We start from the raw sequence: 18,513 nt of genomic DNA, 5'->3' as shown, positions 1-18,513 counted from the left end.
CTAGAAAAGCCAGGGCCCCTAAGATTGTTGTCTGTAAGGATTTTAGCATTTATTACCTATCTAGTGGGCAGCTGCTAAATGATTCTGGCTAGAATACCCCATAGGGCCCTTTTACACGGGGCAACCTGTTGGGTACAGAACACCAAACAGTTATACCAGCGATGGTGGTTCCTGTTCAAATGAGAGGGTTAAATCTTCATCACTACCTGCATGTAAAGAAATCCATGGTGGATTTCTGCAGCAGACATTCTGCAACATGTGAACAATACCCTTCAACCATCACATAAAACCTTGCATCGATGGTATGAATGCTATTTCTCAGAGTTTAGAGGATATTAGACAATGTGATTATATTGAAAGTCATTTAATAATTAGAGTAGCTACATATTGTATACATGTTGTGTAGTCCTTTTCAGATGGTGCTAGTAACTGAATTCTGCTTTAAAATCTCACACTATTGGCTATACTCTCATTAGATGCTTTTTTTCATGCATTCCTGGCAGTACTGTGTTTGGCTGATCTAGCTCTCATTGACATGCTAAGCCATTCATCTGTCACATGAGCTTTTTAGAATGCCCCATTTTGCAGAATTAATGCATGATATTCAATCTATATTAAGCATTCTTATTCTGTTTGTCTTGTAAGTTGGCGGCATAATGGAAAATCAGGGTTAAATTTATGACCTGTTGCCCTTACATCCCTTGTTTTTATACACGTCTAGCTAACCATACTACACTTAAGCATTGCAGTATTTGTCCTGACAAGTACTAGCTTGCATATGTTAAAGGGGTTGTCCCGAGGCAGCAAGTGGGTCTATACACTTCTGTATGGCCATATTAATGCACTTTGTAATGTACATTGTGCATTAATTATGAGCCATACAGAAGTTATAAAAAGTTTTATACTTACCTGCTCCGTTGCTAGCGTCCTCGTCTCCATGGTGCCGACTAATTTTCGCCCTCCGATGGCCAAATTAGCCGCGCTTGCGCAGTCCGGGTCTTCTGCAGTCTTCTATGGGGCTCCGTGTAGCTCCGTGTAGCTCCGCCCCGTCACGTGCCGATTCCAGCCAATCAGGAGGCTGGAATCGGCAGTGGACCGCACAGAAGAGCTGCGGTCCACGGAGGAAGAGGCCATCTTCAGCGGTGAGTAGAGAAGTCACCGGAGCGCGGGGATTCAGGTAAGCGCTCCGGTGAGCTTTCTTTACCTCCCTGCATCGGGGTTGTCTCGCGCCGAACGGGAGGGGGGTTGAAAAAAAAAAAAACCCGTTTCGGCGCGGGACATCTCCTTTAATTCAGAAAGGAAAGTTTAGAGGGTTTCCACCCAAAGTGTAAAATGGCCCATATTTATTTAGTAAGTTAAAAGTTGGATTTTTCCATTCAGTTGTGGTGGATGTTTTTGAAAAAGTGACATCAGGTTTTTGAAAATTCGCTTGCCAGGTTAATCAGCTAATTTAGTGTTAAATTAAGCTGTGTTAAGACGGAACGATTTATGGTTTTCGAAAATTGTTCAAGGAAGCGAAACTGAACAATAATCATTCAGTGTAAACGCAGGCAACGACTGGGCAAACAAGAATCGTGAGGTTCTTATTCGTCATTTATTTACAGCCGGCATAAAAATCAGGGTCGGCTCCTGCAGTTTAAGCACTGATAGTTCAGTGTTTCAGATAGAAATGTGAAACACCGAACGATAAGTGAACGAGAACGGCACAATTCTCAATGAGAACCAGAGCATGGATGATCTGGTGATGACGTCCCCAGCTCGTTCGTTAGGGCAAATGAGAATCGTGAGATTCTCGCCCAGTGTAAAACGGGCCTTAGAACAGTTATCAGTCAACTAATTATTGGTTTTCACGGCTTCTTTTCACATTTCCGTGTTAAAAAATACATTTTAATTCTTGCTTCCCGTAAGAAAACTTGACATAATGCTGAGCACAATTGTGCAGGCAAATAATCTGCAGACAAGCACTGGCATTGTTTGTGGGTGTTTTTTTTTGCTCCCTACGTAGAGACTCCAAATACCACCCCACAGTTGCCGACTGGTACATGTGGTCTTCACCAAGCCCTCACTAGCGTGCGACACTGGAAGCATTCTGCATCATTTTTCTGATCCTCCTATGTCATGGATCACATGATTGACGATTCATGAAAAGAAGACTGTTGATTAACCGATTCACAGTTTGCTTGCTACTAGCTCTGTTTACCTTTCGCTGAACCTTGCAAATGGGCCCATTTTGCTGTGAACCTCGCGACCAGAAAGATTTGTGATTTCACAACCAATGTGGCTGAACTTCCCATAGTGACTTTTGGGGAGGGGGGGAGAAAGAATTGAAATCTGCCAGCATCTTTGTAAACTTTCCATTATGAAGAAACTTTGGAGGCTTATCTAACTGCTGATTGCGAATATATGGCAATTTGTACAGTTTGGGTGAAACAATATCCTTTTTCTTAATTTTGAGTTAGTGCTTTCGTGCAGATCTGTTACGTTCTTTACTGCTAGACTTTGTTTCTTTTCGGTTTTCCTCCCTTCTATTGCAGTCGATATTATTGTGCTTATGTGTATGTCTGTCTGTTTTTCCAACTGCCCAAAATGAAGGTAACTTGTATTTTCATGAGCTTTGTTTTCCTGCAGTGCCCAATGATCCACTTGTGCCGACTGCTGTGTTAGGTGAGGACCCAGTCTGGCATCATCACACTTCATGCATGAATGATCTTACTGCATGTGACTCATAACTGTCAAGTAATGACTTGATTGGTATCTAGTATGGAGAGAGATCATGTAGAGACTTGTTTGGTAATACGAGCCAAAGCCTCTACACGTATCCATATTAAATCCCATTTTAGGCTCGGTGTAGTACATGGCAGTATTTAGGTTTAGCAGTTTCCTAGGAGCTCCTACCAGTTGTGTATAGTGCTCTTTCTTTATACCATATAGCCATCTAGACAAGTTCATGTTACTTATTCCACATGATGTGCTTTCATATAGGCCTGACATAAAATCTACACTATGACCCACAATTGCAATATGGTATTTGAAGCTTTACGGATTGTGGGTTTCTGAATTAAGTGTATTGCTTTGCCCAAATTGTATGTAGCACATCTCTTGGTTATTTGACATGCTGACAGGGTGTGATATTTCATAAAAGGCAGTGACAGCAATGCTTCGGTAGGAAGGCGCAACTCTAATTCTGGTTCAGCTGTCAGGAGCCGGTGCACATCTGTACATGGCCACTCTCACATTACTTTCACTGAGAGTTATAGGTAAACTAAACATTCTTTAAAATAAAAAGTGGGAGATGACCTCTGTTGTGGTTTTGTAGATGGCCCTTTACTTCAGGTTCCATTTTCTATTTCACGCCGCTGATACAAAGTACCATAGTAAATGTTACACCGCTGATGCACCTCTTTTCCAGTTATCTCTTCCATGGTAAAGCTTATCCAGAAATAAAGCTGCGATCTCAAGCTATTTCAGAGGATTTGCTTTCGTTCTGATCAAACAAAATGACAAATGCCGCCATAAAATGAGTGCCAGCAGGTAAACTGCTTGCATAAATGATGCTTACATATAAATACACACATGCATGCAAGCACACACCGAACATGGTTAATTTTAGGTGGCAGAGAATAAACATGATCAAACATTGATTTTCATTTCAATCTTCAAAGAAGGTCATATTGCCGGCCATGAAATGATTTATGATAATTTGCAAGGAAAATGCAATGTTGATACGTGCTGAACGGACTTAGATGACTATTTTACAGACATTAAAAAGAAAGACTTAGCAACAGCAATTTCTCATTATGGTTAAACGGTCAGTTTTAAGGAACCAAAATGAAGGTTGTTGAAGGACATAATTTTAGATTTCTCTCATAACAAGCTACTTGTACTTCACAGTTGCTTATTGCTCGTACTCTGTACTTTCCACAACCTTTTTTTTTTTTGCCAAAAACGTTGTACATTTACATCATGACGTACAAACAAATGTGCAAAATACATTGAAAAGTGCAGATCACTAATATGGCCCTCTCACTTGCTTTTTTTATCAGTTGAAATGAGTTTCTGTCCTCCCTTAACTCACCTTAGGATACTTGCGTTATGATTTTACAGGTATATTGTCCCAACATATCTCCCCAAGAGATCAACCCATCTTCACTCTCATCCCACGATTCTTTGAATATGTGGCTAATAATTGTCCTTTTACATGGGATGAGCTGTCAAACGATGCCTGACACTCATCCCAGTGATGCTTGTTCCAGCGCTGCTACAGAGGAGCGAGTATCGAGTATCGCTGGCATGGCTAACTGCACTGCCAGCATGTAGATGGGCGGGTGGAGAAAGTTCCCCAGCCGCTCCGCCTCTATTCCGGGAGCGCTGTGAGCGATGCCAGCGATACTCGCTCCTCCATAACAGTGCAGGAACGGGCCGGAGAGCGTTCGCCTCCATTCTCAGTAAGCAGACAGTCACTCAAAAGCAAACAACTGCTGTTTATGCTGAACGGTGCCTTGTTCAGTTTTCTGCATGCTGAAGCTGAACGATTTTCGTTCAGTCACTGCTTGCATTTACACGGGATGATTCTCATTCAAATGTCAGCAGGAGCAAGGGAATCGGAATGATTCTGAATGAAGATCATCCAGTGTAAAAGGGCCATAACTTCAGAAGAAGCCTTCCGTCAACTGGTTTGTCTCCAATGGGAGACTGAGTGTACTTAGCTAAAGTGAATGGGGCTCAGCTTCAATACCAACACATCACTTAAACTGTTTCGTGTCCATGCAGAGTTAGGGAGCTGATTTTCAGTTGCAGGAAATTCTACAACAAATCTGTCTTTGAATATACCGTAAAGGGAATCTGGCATAATCAAAACTACTATACTGTATGGATAGCTGAAGGAACCAATACACCTATAATGTGCTACTTATATCTGTACTCCCTTTCACCCCCCTGCAGTAAACTGTACCCTGTATGCTGATGAAGCATCTAGTAGTCCTGCTGTACGCCAGTGGATGCCTAACAGTGCAGAGGACAGACCGTTAGCTGGCTTACTACAGGGGAGTAAAAGTGAGTTTAGAGATGACCTCATTGCAATCTGTGTCTTTTCAGCTATATAGGCATCGCAGTGGGTCATGGTGACAGATTTTCTTGGTATTCTGCAACTACATTGTTTCAGTTGCTGCAGAAAATGTAGACCGACACACATTCTGGGCCAATTTCTATTCTGTTTATCGTTTTGTTTTTGGGTTTTGTTTTCATGCCTTGAAGAGAAGTCTAGAAGTAGTTTAGGCATAGTAGTATTTTAAAATGCATATTTTTAAAATGAGGCTTTTTTGGTTTCTGAAATTGATAGCCTTGGTAGCAGTGCAGTTGCTGGATGCTGTCTTTATGTACCCTGCTTACATCCTCTTATGTGAAGTTTCTTTTTTCGTAATTTGCCTGTTGTAGTTTTATTTTAATGTTGAACTATATGGTTACACTGCAAATTTTGTCTTCATTGACATTATTTACACGAGGTCACTGATGCAAGGGATTTCCTTGGGTTGGCCTACATGTGACCATTCAATAAAGTTGCAGAAAAATACTGTTTCCTGTAGTTGTCTTCCACGATACTGGTGTAACCCTAGCCATGTGTGCACTTTTGTGACCCACTATTGTTGTTTAGTAGACACTTTTAGTGTGCATGGCTGTATTGTCCATTTATTTCATCCATCTCGGCAAGTCATAAGCATAATATGTGGCACATACATCTAGTGCGGCTTGAAGGTTTGATCAAGGTAATGAATAATATGCAAAAATCTTTTGTGTTTTTTTTTCTCCTTGCTACCTTGCTTCAGTGCCGATCACGGGTAAGTTGGAGGACTATTTTTTATTTTTTTCCATAATTTTGTATAGTTGAATTGTTTTAAACAGCCTACTTTAACTAGAATCTCTTGCAGGTAAAATCCATTTTGTATATGACATTCCCAATAATTAGAAAGCTATGCTTAACTATCTTGCTGAGAGGTGCTACTGTGTTAATTCATGGCAGATGCCACCCCCAGCTGCTCCTGCCAGATGCCTGCCTTACTGTGTCGAAACAACTGACAAACTTGAGGATATCCTGTGAAGCATGGAAGATGGGTCTGGCTTATTTTAATGCATTCAAGTGCTGGCAATTTTCACAAAGAACCTATGAAAAGGTTTAACTTGTAATTTGCAAAATATAGATTTTATATTGCTCAGTCAGAGACCGACTGACGTTTTTCATTCCTCTAAAAGAACGTTACCAGTTAAATGACAACAAATGTCCCTACTGAGTCAGTTACAGATGGTGTCGTCGTTGCCTGGACTTTCAGAAGTTACTATTTTATGGAAAAAAGTTAAATGATAGTGTTTTTTAATAAACTATGTAATACATCATAGTACAAAAACATACCCATTTTTCCAGTTATCACACTCCTCTCCCCCTCTTCCCTGCCTCCTGCACTTATCACTTACCCTTAATTCACTGGCTAAATCTGTCTTCAGTGATGTAGAGACTGATTATAATTATCATCTTCACTAAAAGGTTACATCTGCATCTACTGCACATAGAAGTGTATGGAAGGGGAAAGCGGCTACAGGGATACAGACACACACATGCTGCAGAATGTAGCTAGTGCTATACCTAACTCTGAGTAGAATTCACAGCTACACTGCTCAGTACTGCTGTATAATATCATGCTGTTGCTGCCTCTGAGGGTATTCTGCAGTGGGTTGGGGGGGAGCAGGATCTCCTCTGCTCTCTGTATGCACGGTATGGGAGACAACACAGCAGCTAGTTTCCACCTACTGACTAGTTAAAATGAAGCATGCCGACAGCTAAAACTGCTGTTAACTGCAGGCTGTGAGGCATATAATGGCAGGAAATATTCATGTACACATATGTGACAGCTTATTCTGAAACGTCACATGAAATGGGGAGTAACACACACAGGCTAAAACTGTCAGACCCATGCGGATCTGACCGGTTAGTCAGTGGTAGAACTGCTCCGTTTCCGAGAACTCAGTCATTTGCATTGAAGCACCAGTGGTTCAAGCTTACAGCACCTTTTTTGGATTTTCAAGATTTATGAAGAACAAAACACCTAAAAGACTCCACAGTTTACTCTTTTTGAAAAGTAATTTATTCATGCTTCCTTATTAACTCAGTACTATTGATAGCTTTGTATGTCCAGTGTGTTACATTGATGTTAGACCTTCACTTTTTATCATTGTTTTATCTTTTTCAGGGTTTTTGTTATCAGTTTTGGCATAAGTGCTGCTTTGTGTTAAAGCCAGCAAGAGAGAATTGGCCATGGCTGAAATATGTGCAATTTTCTTATGTTCTCAGATGAAAACCACACTGCGACAGCCGAGTCCAGCCGTCTCCTGGATGTTCCACGATACCTATGCGAAGGAACTGAATCTCCATATCAGACAGGGCAACTTCACCCAGCCATCAGAGTTGCCGACCTGCTTCAGCATATCAATCTTATGAAGACTTCTGACAGCTATGGATTTAAAGAAGAATATGAGGTACAATTGCCAAGAGAGAGCTGACCACAAAGCAGAACTAAAAACTCGTAAAAGAGAAATTTGAGGTGCACTACATTATTTGTATCGTATGTCATTAACCCCTTAACGCCACAGGGCTGCAGGGTCCTTAACGCAACAGGATGAAAACTTACGCGTGTGGATAGCGCAGGATCAGAAACTGATCCTGTGCCATCCCGCAGCGGGAGTCGGCTGTTACCTATAGCAGAGTTCAACCCGCTGCAACAGCAGGGGTTCATAAGGACAGCAGACATGGCTGTTAACCCACTACATGCCGCTATCTATTTAAATCGCGACATGTAAAGTGTTTACAGAGGGAGTGTGCTCCCTCTGTGAAGTTATTGGACCCTACCCCAATGTAATTGTTGAGAGACGATGAGTTGCCATGCCAACAGTATGCCATATACTGGCGTGCGAGCTAAAAATTGCCCATGATTGCTATTATAAGGTACTGCAGTACATTAGTCCCCTACAGGAACATAAGGAGTGTCAAAAAAAAAAAAAAAAACTAAATAAAAAAAGAAAACAGCAAAAACCCTTTTTGGCTAAATTTTCCCTATTTATATTAAAGAAATTAAGAAAATACCCACATATTTGGAGAGAGAAAAACTAAGGCAAGATGCTTATTTTGTTTGTTTTTGCATTCCAAAAATGCAATAAAGTGATCAGAAAAGCCGTATGTACCCCAAAACAGTATAAATAAGAACTACAGAAAAATATAAGCACTCACAGGGCTCTGTCCATGGAAAAATAAGTGTTATGGGACTTTGAATGCGGAGATGTAGTAAAGAAAAAAATTATAATAAAAAAAAGAAAACGTTTCCATTGTGCAAAAGTCAAAAAACCTAAAAAAAAACTAAAAAAACTGACCCATAGAAAAACAGTTTTGTCATTTATGCTATATTTATCATTAATGCTGTAAACTAAAAGAAATAGCAGAATTGATGTGTTTTCTCTCTCTGCTCTTAAAAACAATGACAAAAGTTTTACAATACATTATATGCACCCAAAAAAGGCACAAATAAAACCTATAGGTCCGCATGCAAAAAAAAAAAAAAAGCCTTCCATACAGCCATGTCGACGAAAATATAAAAAGGTTATGGCTTTTGAAAAGTGAAGATAAAAATCTCCAAAAAAAGAATACCTGCTATGTAATACCGTTTGCTTTTCCTGGCAAAATCAGCAGTTTGACGAGCTGCCAGGAGTAAAATCTGTAGTGATCAACTGATTGACCCAAGAGCAATATTTTGAAAGGATTGTGTCTAATGGGACAACCCCTTTAATGTTTTTACCTGATGTAATATTGAATTGCTTAATTCTAGATTACTGAAAGTTTATTATGTTTATGTGGATATATTGTATGTATGATTTAATGTTACAGAGTTTCTTTGAGGGGCAGTCTGCATCATGGGATGTTGCCAAGAAAGATCAGAATCGAACAAAGAATAGATATGGAAACATCATCGCCTGTAAGTCTTCTGTATCCATGATTCTAAGGGTCCACACTACACTAGATGTTGTACAGTAGCAATTTTTTAAACATAGGATTTAGCATCCACTTAAAATTTGGCATCTTTCCATAAAAATGTAATATTTTCGAAAGTGTCAAATATATGTTGGGACTATAACTGGCTAATTTGCAAGTAGTACAGTCTAAATCAGGCATGCACAACCTGTGGCTCACAACTATCTGGCCCCAGACATGTATGTTTGTGGTGGCTGCTGACATGTATTTTCCATCTAAGAAAGCCATGCAAATGAGTGATGGAATAATCCTCCATAGCACGAACAACCTTCCAGTAAGTGGTGCCAGGGTGGATTATCCCATAACTCATGTACATTCGCTGTGGAACACTTCATATACCCTTGCAGTGCTCTCCACAAGAGAAGAGTAAGGATGGGTAAGTACTCATGATGTACTCTATTACTGTATCTGAGATTCCCATGTATCCGCAGTGTTAGTGCAAACAAAACTATTTGCTCTATGATATTCTTCTGACGTCCAAAATGTTAGAAGTATATACGAGTTTGGAAATAAGTTGTCAAACCACATACGACTGTTTGTAATCCAAAGTTATCTGTTTATTGATTGACAGGCAGCTGTTTTTATAGAGGCACGTATTTTGATTATAATAATTCAAATTTATTATTCTTTTATTACTATTGGTCGATAAAAGATAAACACAATATGAATATGCAAGGTAAGGAATTTAACATCTAAAATGCCAAACAAATGCAGCACAAGCACAGGAGAATCATACATGATTAGCTTCTTAGAACACAAAAGTACGATAATGCTAAACAAGAAGTTGTTTAGAGAGAATATTTTGGAACATATGTAAACGGCTAGGAACCTGCCCTCTCAACCCACCAGTCGAAATGCTACATAGCTATCTCTTGCAGCTCTGGCCTCAGTTATTCACTCAAGGCTTTTTGAGTAACTACTTCATATCTTGAAATCCTCAAGAAAGAGGACAAATGAATATCATGAAAAAAGGAATACAAGATGGCTACCTGACACAAAGTGGCTATGCATAGGATAGAACATGGAGTCCAATTCATTTCACTAACAGCAGACAGAGGGATTTTTGATCCAAAAAGGAGTAGACCAGGTGCCAAAATGGCCATACATCCATGCAGCTATTTTTATTGTAGTTTTACAGGAGTAGTGAAACACTTGCATGTTTCAGCAACTAAGATACCCCACAGTATAGAGATTCACATGCATGCATGGTCTTTCTTTCTGGAAAGCAAAAAGGGGAGAAGGGTACCCCCCCCCCCTACACCCATTGTATATGTCATAAGTGCCTTGGATATTAATACCCTTTTAAGTTTTATTAAGGCTCTTGGGATTGGTTCAGTCTGACAATGTGTCCCTCAGACTAGAAAATGTTATGTATCCCTACTTCTTCCCCCCCCCCCCCGCTGCTCCCCGCATTTGCTCGAGTATCTGCTCGCTCGAGTATCTGCTTTAACCGAGCGTGCTCGCTCATCTCTAATTTTAATGCTTTTTTGTATTAAAACACATACACTTGACAGATGGTAAAATCCTAATGTGAACAGCCCCTAAAGGAGGTCTGACATGCTGATAGATGGGTGTCTCTGATAAAGTGGATCTTTAGTATAACTGACATTTTTTTGATATATGTTCTTTCAGAAGGTATGGAAGAGCACAAAAACGTTCCATTTTCATGTTTGTAAATACAAGCAACTACGCTGTCATCTGTAGTCTGACATTGCGGCTACAGGTAACAGCGTAGTTGCTTGTATCTACAAACATGAAAATGGAACGTTTTTGTGCTCTTCCATACCTTCTGAAAGAACATATATCAAAAAATGTCAGTTGATAGGGTACATATTGGGCTAAAAGATGGAGCTGAAAGGGGTATTATAGGAGGGTTGTGATAGAATAAGAGAATAAATACAGTAGAACGGCTGTTAGTAACCTGGAATTTGATCACAATTCAAACTTCTGTAATGCAAATAAGATAGTTATGTCCCTTGCTATATTTTACATGCTTTGTGCACAAACCCAGAATAGGAGTTTCTATGTCGAGCATTTTAATGAATAGAACCTGAAAACTACACTTGATTAATCATAATATAATTTGAGAGTGCCTGTAATTATAATTCTTTGTATGCCCTTAATGTTAGAGTGTGGGCCCTGCTGACAGGTCCCATTTAACTAATGGTGACAACTCTTTCTAAAAAATAAAAAATGGTTGACTTTTTTTTTTGACTAGACGATCACTCAAGAGTCATCCTCCAACCGGTGGAAGACGACCCGTCCTCTGACTACATAAATGCAAACTATATTGATGTAAGTGAGCTGCGTCATCTTCCCCCTGTTCCTGCATGCCATGAGCTTTTGTATGTGAGTGTTTCTTTTCCGCATGTCATGCTTATGATATTGATTGCAAGTGTTTAAAAAGAAGAGAAATTGTACACTTTCCTTGTTTAAGTCTTAGTACTCACTGACATTATTGTGCTTTCTTTCACACCTGACTTTGGTTTGGGCTGTAGATTTGGCTGTACAGGGATGTAAGTACCACTATATGTGAATAACAGACCCCTACAATAAACATTTAATTAGATATTGTCCCCCAGTTACTTTCTTATTACGACTAATGCTAGTTATTACCCAACATCTGTGCATGCTTCACCTGATTAACTTTGTATAGTTTGTCTTTTTTTTCTTTTGGTTTAGTTGCGTTTTTTTTCTTCCCCTTCATTTTACTATTCTGTAACCAAATATTGTAACCTGGAAAAATAGCCTAATTTGTTTTGTAAGGTCCCTGAATTACGTCCTATTTTCCCCAGTATTTTCCCATGCTCATTTTTTAATTTTGGATCTTTTGATTATTTGGCTGCTCCATGCTTTTTGTTAAAACATGTAGTGTGAGTTTTTATAAACTGTTTCTCTTGCAAGTGTACACGTTTTGCAGGTTTTGTACTTTTTGTCTACCTGTGCAAACACCTTTGAGTTATGTTGAAGGGATCTATGCCCTTTAGTGCTTTCAGATCGCTGCAACATGGGCACAACACCAGGGTCTCCTGTCTTGCTACCATGTTTCCCCGAAAATAAGACAGTGTCTTATATTAATTTTTGTTCAAAAAGGTTTAACTTTTTTACATGTATTGCTGCCTGGACACTATTTAAATTGACTTTTTAAATTAACTGTTAGCTTAATTTTGGATTAGGGTTTATATTTCAAGCATCCTCAAAAAGCCTGAAAAATCATTTTGCATCCTCAAAAATTCTGGAAAATCATGCTATGTCTTATTTTCAGGGAAACGGGGTAGTCATAACCATAGTTAGGTTCTGTTCACTGCTCATTTTTGGCTTATGACATACATACCGTATGTCACAAGTATTCCCTAAGGTACATATCTCTGAAGGAAGACTCTAACCTGTGCAACTGTATAGGCATACAGTGGTATATATCAGCCACTGACTTCCATTGGGGAAAAACTTTTTTTTTTCTTCTTCTTTATAATGAAAAGCATAATAAACTACCATGCTTTTCTTTACTCCTATAGAGTGAGGGGAAAAACTAAGCAGTTACCCATACAATAGCTTCCACTTTAAGCATTTTACATGCCCTCTCCCCCTCTGGAACAGAAGGGTAAGGTTTTATGTGTAGAATAATAGACTTGTTTATCTGGGGTTAGAAGTACATAGGATGTGAAGAATTACTCCCAATGCAAAAAGCGTTATAAAGCACCAATATTGTGTAAAAGCTTCTTGCTTTGTTTAGTAGTTATCTATCTTTTTATAACTTGTACAGTGGTTGAAGTGTCTTTAGTAGACAGTTACTGTCATGGTCATCTGTTCTAGTTTAGATTGTAAAAATGTTCACCCGCTCATACTTTTTAATGACCAGACTGTGTAGAATACAGAACTAATATGTTCAGTTATAAAAGAAAATCTAAACCTTAAGGACCTGTTATCAGTCAAAGGGATCCTTCAGGAAGCATTATAAAACAAATGATAATGGATCCGAAAGGTCAGAAGTAGAGATGAGCGAGCACTCTCGGTAAAGGCAGATACTTGAGCGAGCATCGCTCTTCTCGAGTAACTGCATACTCGTCCGAGCAAATTCCCCTTCTTCCCCCCTCCCCGCATTTGCTTGAACAAGTATGCAGTTGCACTAGAAGAGATGCTCCCTCAAGTAACTGCCTTTACCAAGCGTGCTCGCTCCTCTCTAATCAGAAGCCATGACGCTTATTTGCACAGAGTCCTGTCTAATAACCTATGCCTGCATTTTAAATCTGTCAGTGGCTTTGAGCTCTCCAAGCTACCAGCTCTACATAGGTTCTGTTGGGTCATCAATCATAGTGCAGGGCAAATGGGGGGAATTAAGTTTTTATTAACTCATGCATCACATGGAAATTGGCAGCCAAGCTTCCACTGGGTGTTGCTGAAACTGTTAAATGGCCTGACTCTTTGACTCCAAGCCATCTTTAACCCTTCCCATCTGCTGCTGATTGATTTGAATAGGATTATGCACTGGAAGCCTAGGCAGTGCCTTCCCTGCTCTAGGCGCCTGCTCCATACTGCTTACTCCCAGCCACGTCAATGTACAGCAGAGAAGAAAGTTTTGAGTCCGAGCCCTGACAATTTGCTTTTTCAGGGATCGGCAATGGAGGCTTAGCTGCTAATTTATATGCAGTATGTGAGTTATTAAAACTTTTATTTTCTCTTATTTTTCCTGCATTAGATTGACCACATGGGTACTGTATGTTTAACCTCTTCTACCACAGCTCCATATTACTGATTTAGAATGGTTTATGATATGAGAAGTGCCTTAGGCGGTTTTTATTTTTTAATTTCTGTTTTAACTATCCACCTATAATAAAATGAAAAGGAAATAATATAAGGGCAGAGTAGATGGCCCCGGTGGTCTTTTTCTGATGTCTTTTTTTTCTGTTTCTATGATTGCAACCATTCATTGAGGTTTAGCATATAGTAAAAACTCACCAGCTATTAAACCATTGGCATATTATCTTAATTCCTAATAAAGCAGCCACATTTATGGGTACATATCTTTTAGGCTTTACTCAGATGTGCCTTTTCTACCATGGTTTCCACTGTTTTTGTAAATCTTTTACGATTGGTACACATGAACGTTTGATATTTTTCTACTCGGGGGCAGTATAATAACAGTGGTGTAAAGGGTTTGCTTCATTTGTCTGCGGCGGTTGTAAATAGTGTCTTGTTATATGCTTACATATGAAAACGGATCACATTCATGTAAAAAAAATCTTGTTTAAACAAAACCTAAAAAAAGCAACAAAATGCATTTATTACCCAAGACTTTCTAAAGGCTAATGCCCACGGACAGATTTATGCCATGTTCCCCGCGACAGAATAACGCAGCTATTGGGTTCTATTAAAACCGTGGGCATATCCCGCTCTTAAGCCCTTAAGCTGTCTAGAAATGGAATCAGATGTGTGTGTATTTGTACATTTGAACTCTTGAAGGGACTTGTTAGATCATTAGATGGTTACAACCTTATGTAACATTTATTAGCCACCGCAATATAACGAACCAGTCACTTAGAAGCCAGTAAGGAAGCACTGTGAGCCTAAACTTCAGTAAAAGGTTCTAGAGAGAGGCTTTCAGTTCTGGACTGGTTGGTCACTTCCGTTGTGCTCCTAATCTGTGCTTACCCTTTATGGGACACCGAAGTTCAAGAGAGGTTTTACATTTTCACATAATGTAATATGCTAAAATATAACCGGAATTAAAAGTGAATTAAGTTCCCCAAACTTCCTTGTCTGCACACCATATAGATATGTTATGATATGAGAGCAAATAAAACTGCTGTAAAACCTGTTTATAGACTCGGTGTCCCTTATGCGTGATGTATATTCCGAATGCATCCCTCCTGCTCCAGACTGGATAAACTGCCAGCTATTAGTTTGTAACTTTGCTGTTATGTTTAGTACTAGTTTCCAGGGAAGGAAAGCTCTTGATCACTTGTACTTTTTGTGGCTGTATATGGCAAGTACTCCACATGCCTGCTGATTTCCTGCAGCTGATGTAACATGTTTTTACCTGCATGTAGCTGTGTGTTGCTTTTTCTTGTTTTTTGCATAAATGGTCTTGGAGTTTATTCTCTGAAACTGAGAGCCTCTCATTGCCCCGTAGACAGCAACAATACTGTTTATCGTTAACTTCTCACATCAAATGGCTACATCAGTCTTATCATCTGGGTTTTCAGCAAGTGCTCCACAAGTGAAATAAATGCTTAAATAGGCTGTAAATATAGGATTATCACCTAAGTTTTCCTCTTGTCAGGTTGTTTCGTTATATTGGTAACCGCCCAGTAAGAACCAGTAAGCTTCCATAGAGCTGTCACTCATCTTTTATTGCAAACTGGCATGCTAGAATAATGAACTCTTTCATTTCAACATCACTGTTGTAAATGTAACACCTCTAGTTGTTTTGCTGCAGGTGGCAGACAGCTCCGTACATTGTGCAGTGGGCTGGGTTGGTATCGCAGACCATTCACTTCAGTAGGACTCAGCCTGCAGTACCAACCTGGGCCACTGTGCAGTGTACAGAGGTTTCGGCTTCCTGCAGCCAAACAGCTAGAAGTGGGACAACCCTTTTAACTAAACCAATGTAGGTTAAAAAAAACTGCCAAACTGAATTTGTAACCATTTGACAGAAGGTGATGGCTCAAAAACATCTAATTATATAGTGGTGATTGTTCTCAGACTATAATGCTCTTCCAGTGCATTCATACATGCACTCACAAGAGGAGCAGCTAGTAGAAAATCTAGAAATACTTAAAACAACTATTGAAGCAACTTATAAGGAATTTTTCAGCACTTTTATGCTGTCCTCTGTTAAGGCGGTAAAAGGTAGCGACTGACCTGCCAATTTCAGCATTCCGTCTGTTATTTGTCTGTCCTGTAGTTTTGGAGCTATTTCTACTATATTGCAGCTCTTGCCTCCTGCTTTGTGGAAGGGTCTTCATATCCATGGGCTGCAGGCTCCCTCCGCCCTGCACCTCTGATTGTCGGCTTTCTTTCTGTTATAGTGAATTCATATTTGAAATAATTTCACGCAATGAACGGATACGCGACAAAAAAAATGTATATGACTACGGCCGGTCTCACATGACCAGTTTTGAATTACGGATTCTGCAATCGTATAATCTGTGGTAATACGCTGTTTAATCACATACATGGGATTAAAAGATGTGCATTTTGTTGCGCATTTGTCCATGGCATAAAATTATACCATGTGTCAATCAACACTTACTGTGTGCATATGGAGAAACTTTATTAGTGGATGGAAGGCGAGGTTAGCACACAGTTCATTAATACATGGAACTCGATGTTCATACATACAATTGAGAGGACTCCTTCCCCACAAGCAATGCAACTAATAAAATGTAAACTTCTCCAAAACTACTTCTCTCACTACCTGTCTGAGGGCAGCATAAAAGTGATGATAGATTCCTTGTAAAGAGTTGCTGTCAAGTTTACAGACATCCAGTTTTAGTGAATGTCTGAACCTTTTTAATAAAAGGAGAGTTAGTTTGTATTTTATACCTCCGGTCGGCACTCCCTTTTGGATTTTGTTCACTTTTGGATATATTGTTCACTACTATTCCTGCTCATGGTTTTGATAGGCATGCTTGTTCAAGTCAGATGATGAAAGTAGATTACAGAAAGTGAATAGTTATTTGCATGTTGTTTCAGGGATACCAGAGGCCGAGCCATTACATTGCAACCCAAGGTAAGAATCTGTTTTTATGCTGCTTTATGTTTTACTAGACTTCTTTCTACATTGTTTCCATGAAGTGATTGTATTGGCTTTCAGTATTGAACAGAAGTAGTTTTATTTTAATAGAGAGGTGGCCTATTGTGAAGCGAGCCATCCCTATGTAATACCAGTCATGCCAAAGGTCCAATGTCCTGTAAACAGGGGAGATATCTGTGCTGTAGGATACCTATTTGGTTAACTGTTTTTAGTCCCCATGTTATGCCGCAATCTGAGAGGGAACCTCTTGCCGCTGTTTAGCATCTCTTGCTCACCTGCTCCCGGCGTCTCCCCGCTCTGCTGTGTGCCGGCTGCTGCCCAGCCTGTGCATGTGCAGATTGGAGCCGGCGCGTCACTAGTGACGTTTCTGTGCGGGTCTCTGTGAGGTTCGCACAGAAATAGGACATGCTGCGAATTGTATACCACGCGTGTTTTCATGCGGTCAAATCGCGGCTGTCTGCATAGGATTGCATTATCAAGTGCAATTCTATGGCAGCGGGCACGGGCGGAAATTCTGGGGGAAATCTTACCACGGAATTTCTGCCTGTGTGCAGGAGGCCATGGGTCGGTTACCTTTGTACTTAGAATTGAATAATCAACTTGCGACAGCTTTACTTTTCCTACTTACGACTTAAAATTTGGCATGACCATTCTTTAAGTTTGTACAACACCGGGAAGTTAGAGAATTAGATTAGGTACATTACATAGGGGGTCACTTACTTTTCCTCTTGGAATTGAATAATCAAGTTGTGACCTCTTTACTTTTCCTACTTAGGATTTAAAGAATGCTAGTGCCAAATTTCACACTTGTGCAACACTGTGAAGGTACATAATGTGAGGGGGGGGGGGGTCACTTACTTTTGCACTTAGCATTGAATAATCAAGTTGTGACCCCTTTATTGCTCCTATTTAGGACTTGAAGAATGTTGGGCCAAAGTTCACATTTGTAGGACAGTGGGAAGTTTAAAGAATTAGTGGCCAGCCAGCCAGTGTTTTCGCCGATATAGATATACATATTGATAGATATAGATGGACTGTTTACACAACTGTATTGTCAGTCATAGTCCACAACTGACTAGACTGACAGCACATGGATCCATAGTAGTCACTGTGCCAATTCATACATCAGGTTCTTTTTTTTTCACATGGATCATGTAAAAAAAAAAGAAATGCAGCATGCACTATTCTGAACAGATTTAGGCCCCCTGTCCGTGGGTGAGGCAGAATATCATTAGCAATATTCCGCCCCTGGGCAGCAGAGGGGAGAACTGTCCATTCTCTGCAATGAGCCTAGCTGACAGGCTCACCACAGAGAATTGCCACAAATCACAGCATGACGCGATTTGAGTCCCGCAAGCGGAGAATCAATATGATTCTCTGCCCGTGAACAGGGGGCTGCACTTTCCATAGCAATGCTATGGAAAGTGTGCACTGTGTTACTTGCGGTGGTAATCACTATCGTCCATGGACAGGAGCCCTTACAGACAAATTAAAGTTAATGGTGCCTTAGGGAAAAAAAAACACATTAACACACTCAATTTGTCTGTAATTCACGGATTCTTCATTAGGATGATGCAGAAAAAAATTAATTGGGGCCTGTTTCAGATTTTTTTTTTCTATGGAGACGGAAAAAACATGGAAGTTAAACACTGATAATGTACCACAAGCTGATTGGCACACGGAACAGAGC

The 18,513-nt window shown here is 39.9% G+C and overlaps 1 protein-coding gene across 4 annotated transcripts in view; it reads left to right on the top strand.

Moving 5' to 3' along the window:
• Window positions 1-18,513, top strand: part of PTPRK (protein tyrosine phosphatase receptor type K) — a 374,180-nt gene that overhangs the window by 331,915 nt on the left and 23,752 nt on the right. For all 4 annotated transcript variants that reach the window (XM_066605531.1, XM_066605533.1, XM_066605532.1 and 1 more), the window contains 4 exons: window positions 7,340-7,524; window positions 8,924-9,011; window positions 11,286-11,362; window positions 16,763-16,799. In XM_066605531.1, coding sequence (XP_066461628.1) covers window positions 7,340-7,524; window positions 8,924-9,011; window positions 11,286-11,362; window positions 16,763-16,799 — 387 coding nt within the window. The remainder of the gene's footprint in view (window positions 1-7,339; window positions 7,525-8,923; window positions 9,012-11,285; window positions 11,363-16,762; window positions 16,800-18,513) is intronic.

This window comes from Eleutherodactylus coqui, chromosome 1 (genome assembly GCF_035609145.1).
Source record: "Eleutherodactylus coqui strain aEleCoq1 chromosome 1, aEleCoq1.hap1, whole genome shotgun sequence".
Classification (NCBI taxonomy): Eukaryota; Metazoa; Chordata; class Amphibia; order Anura; family Eleutherodactylidae; genus Eleutherodactylus; species Eleutherodactylus coqui.
This window is presented reverse-complemented; position numbering and strand designations above follow the sequence as displayed.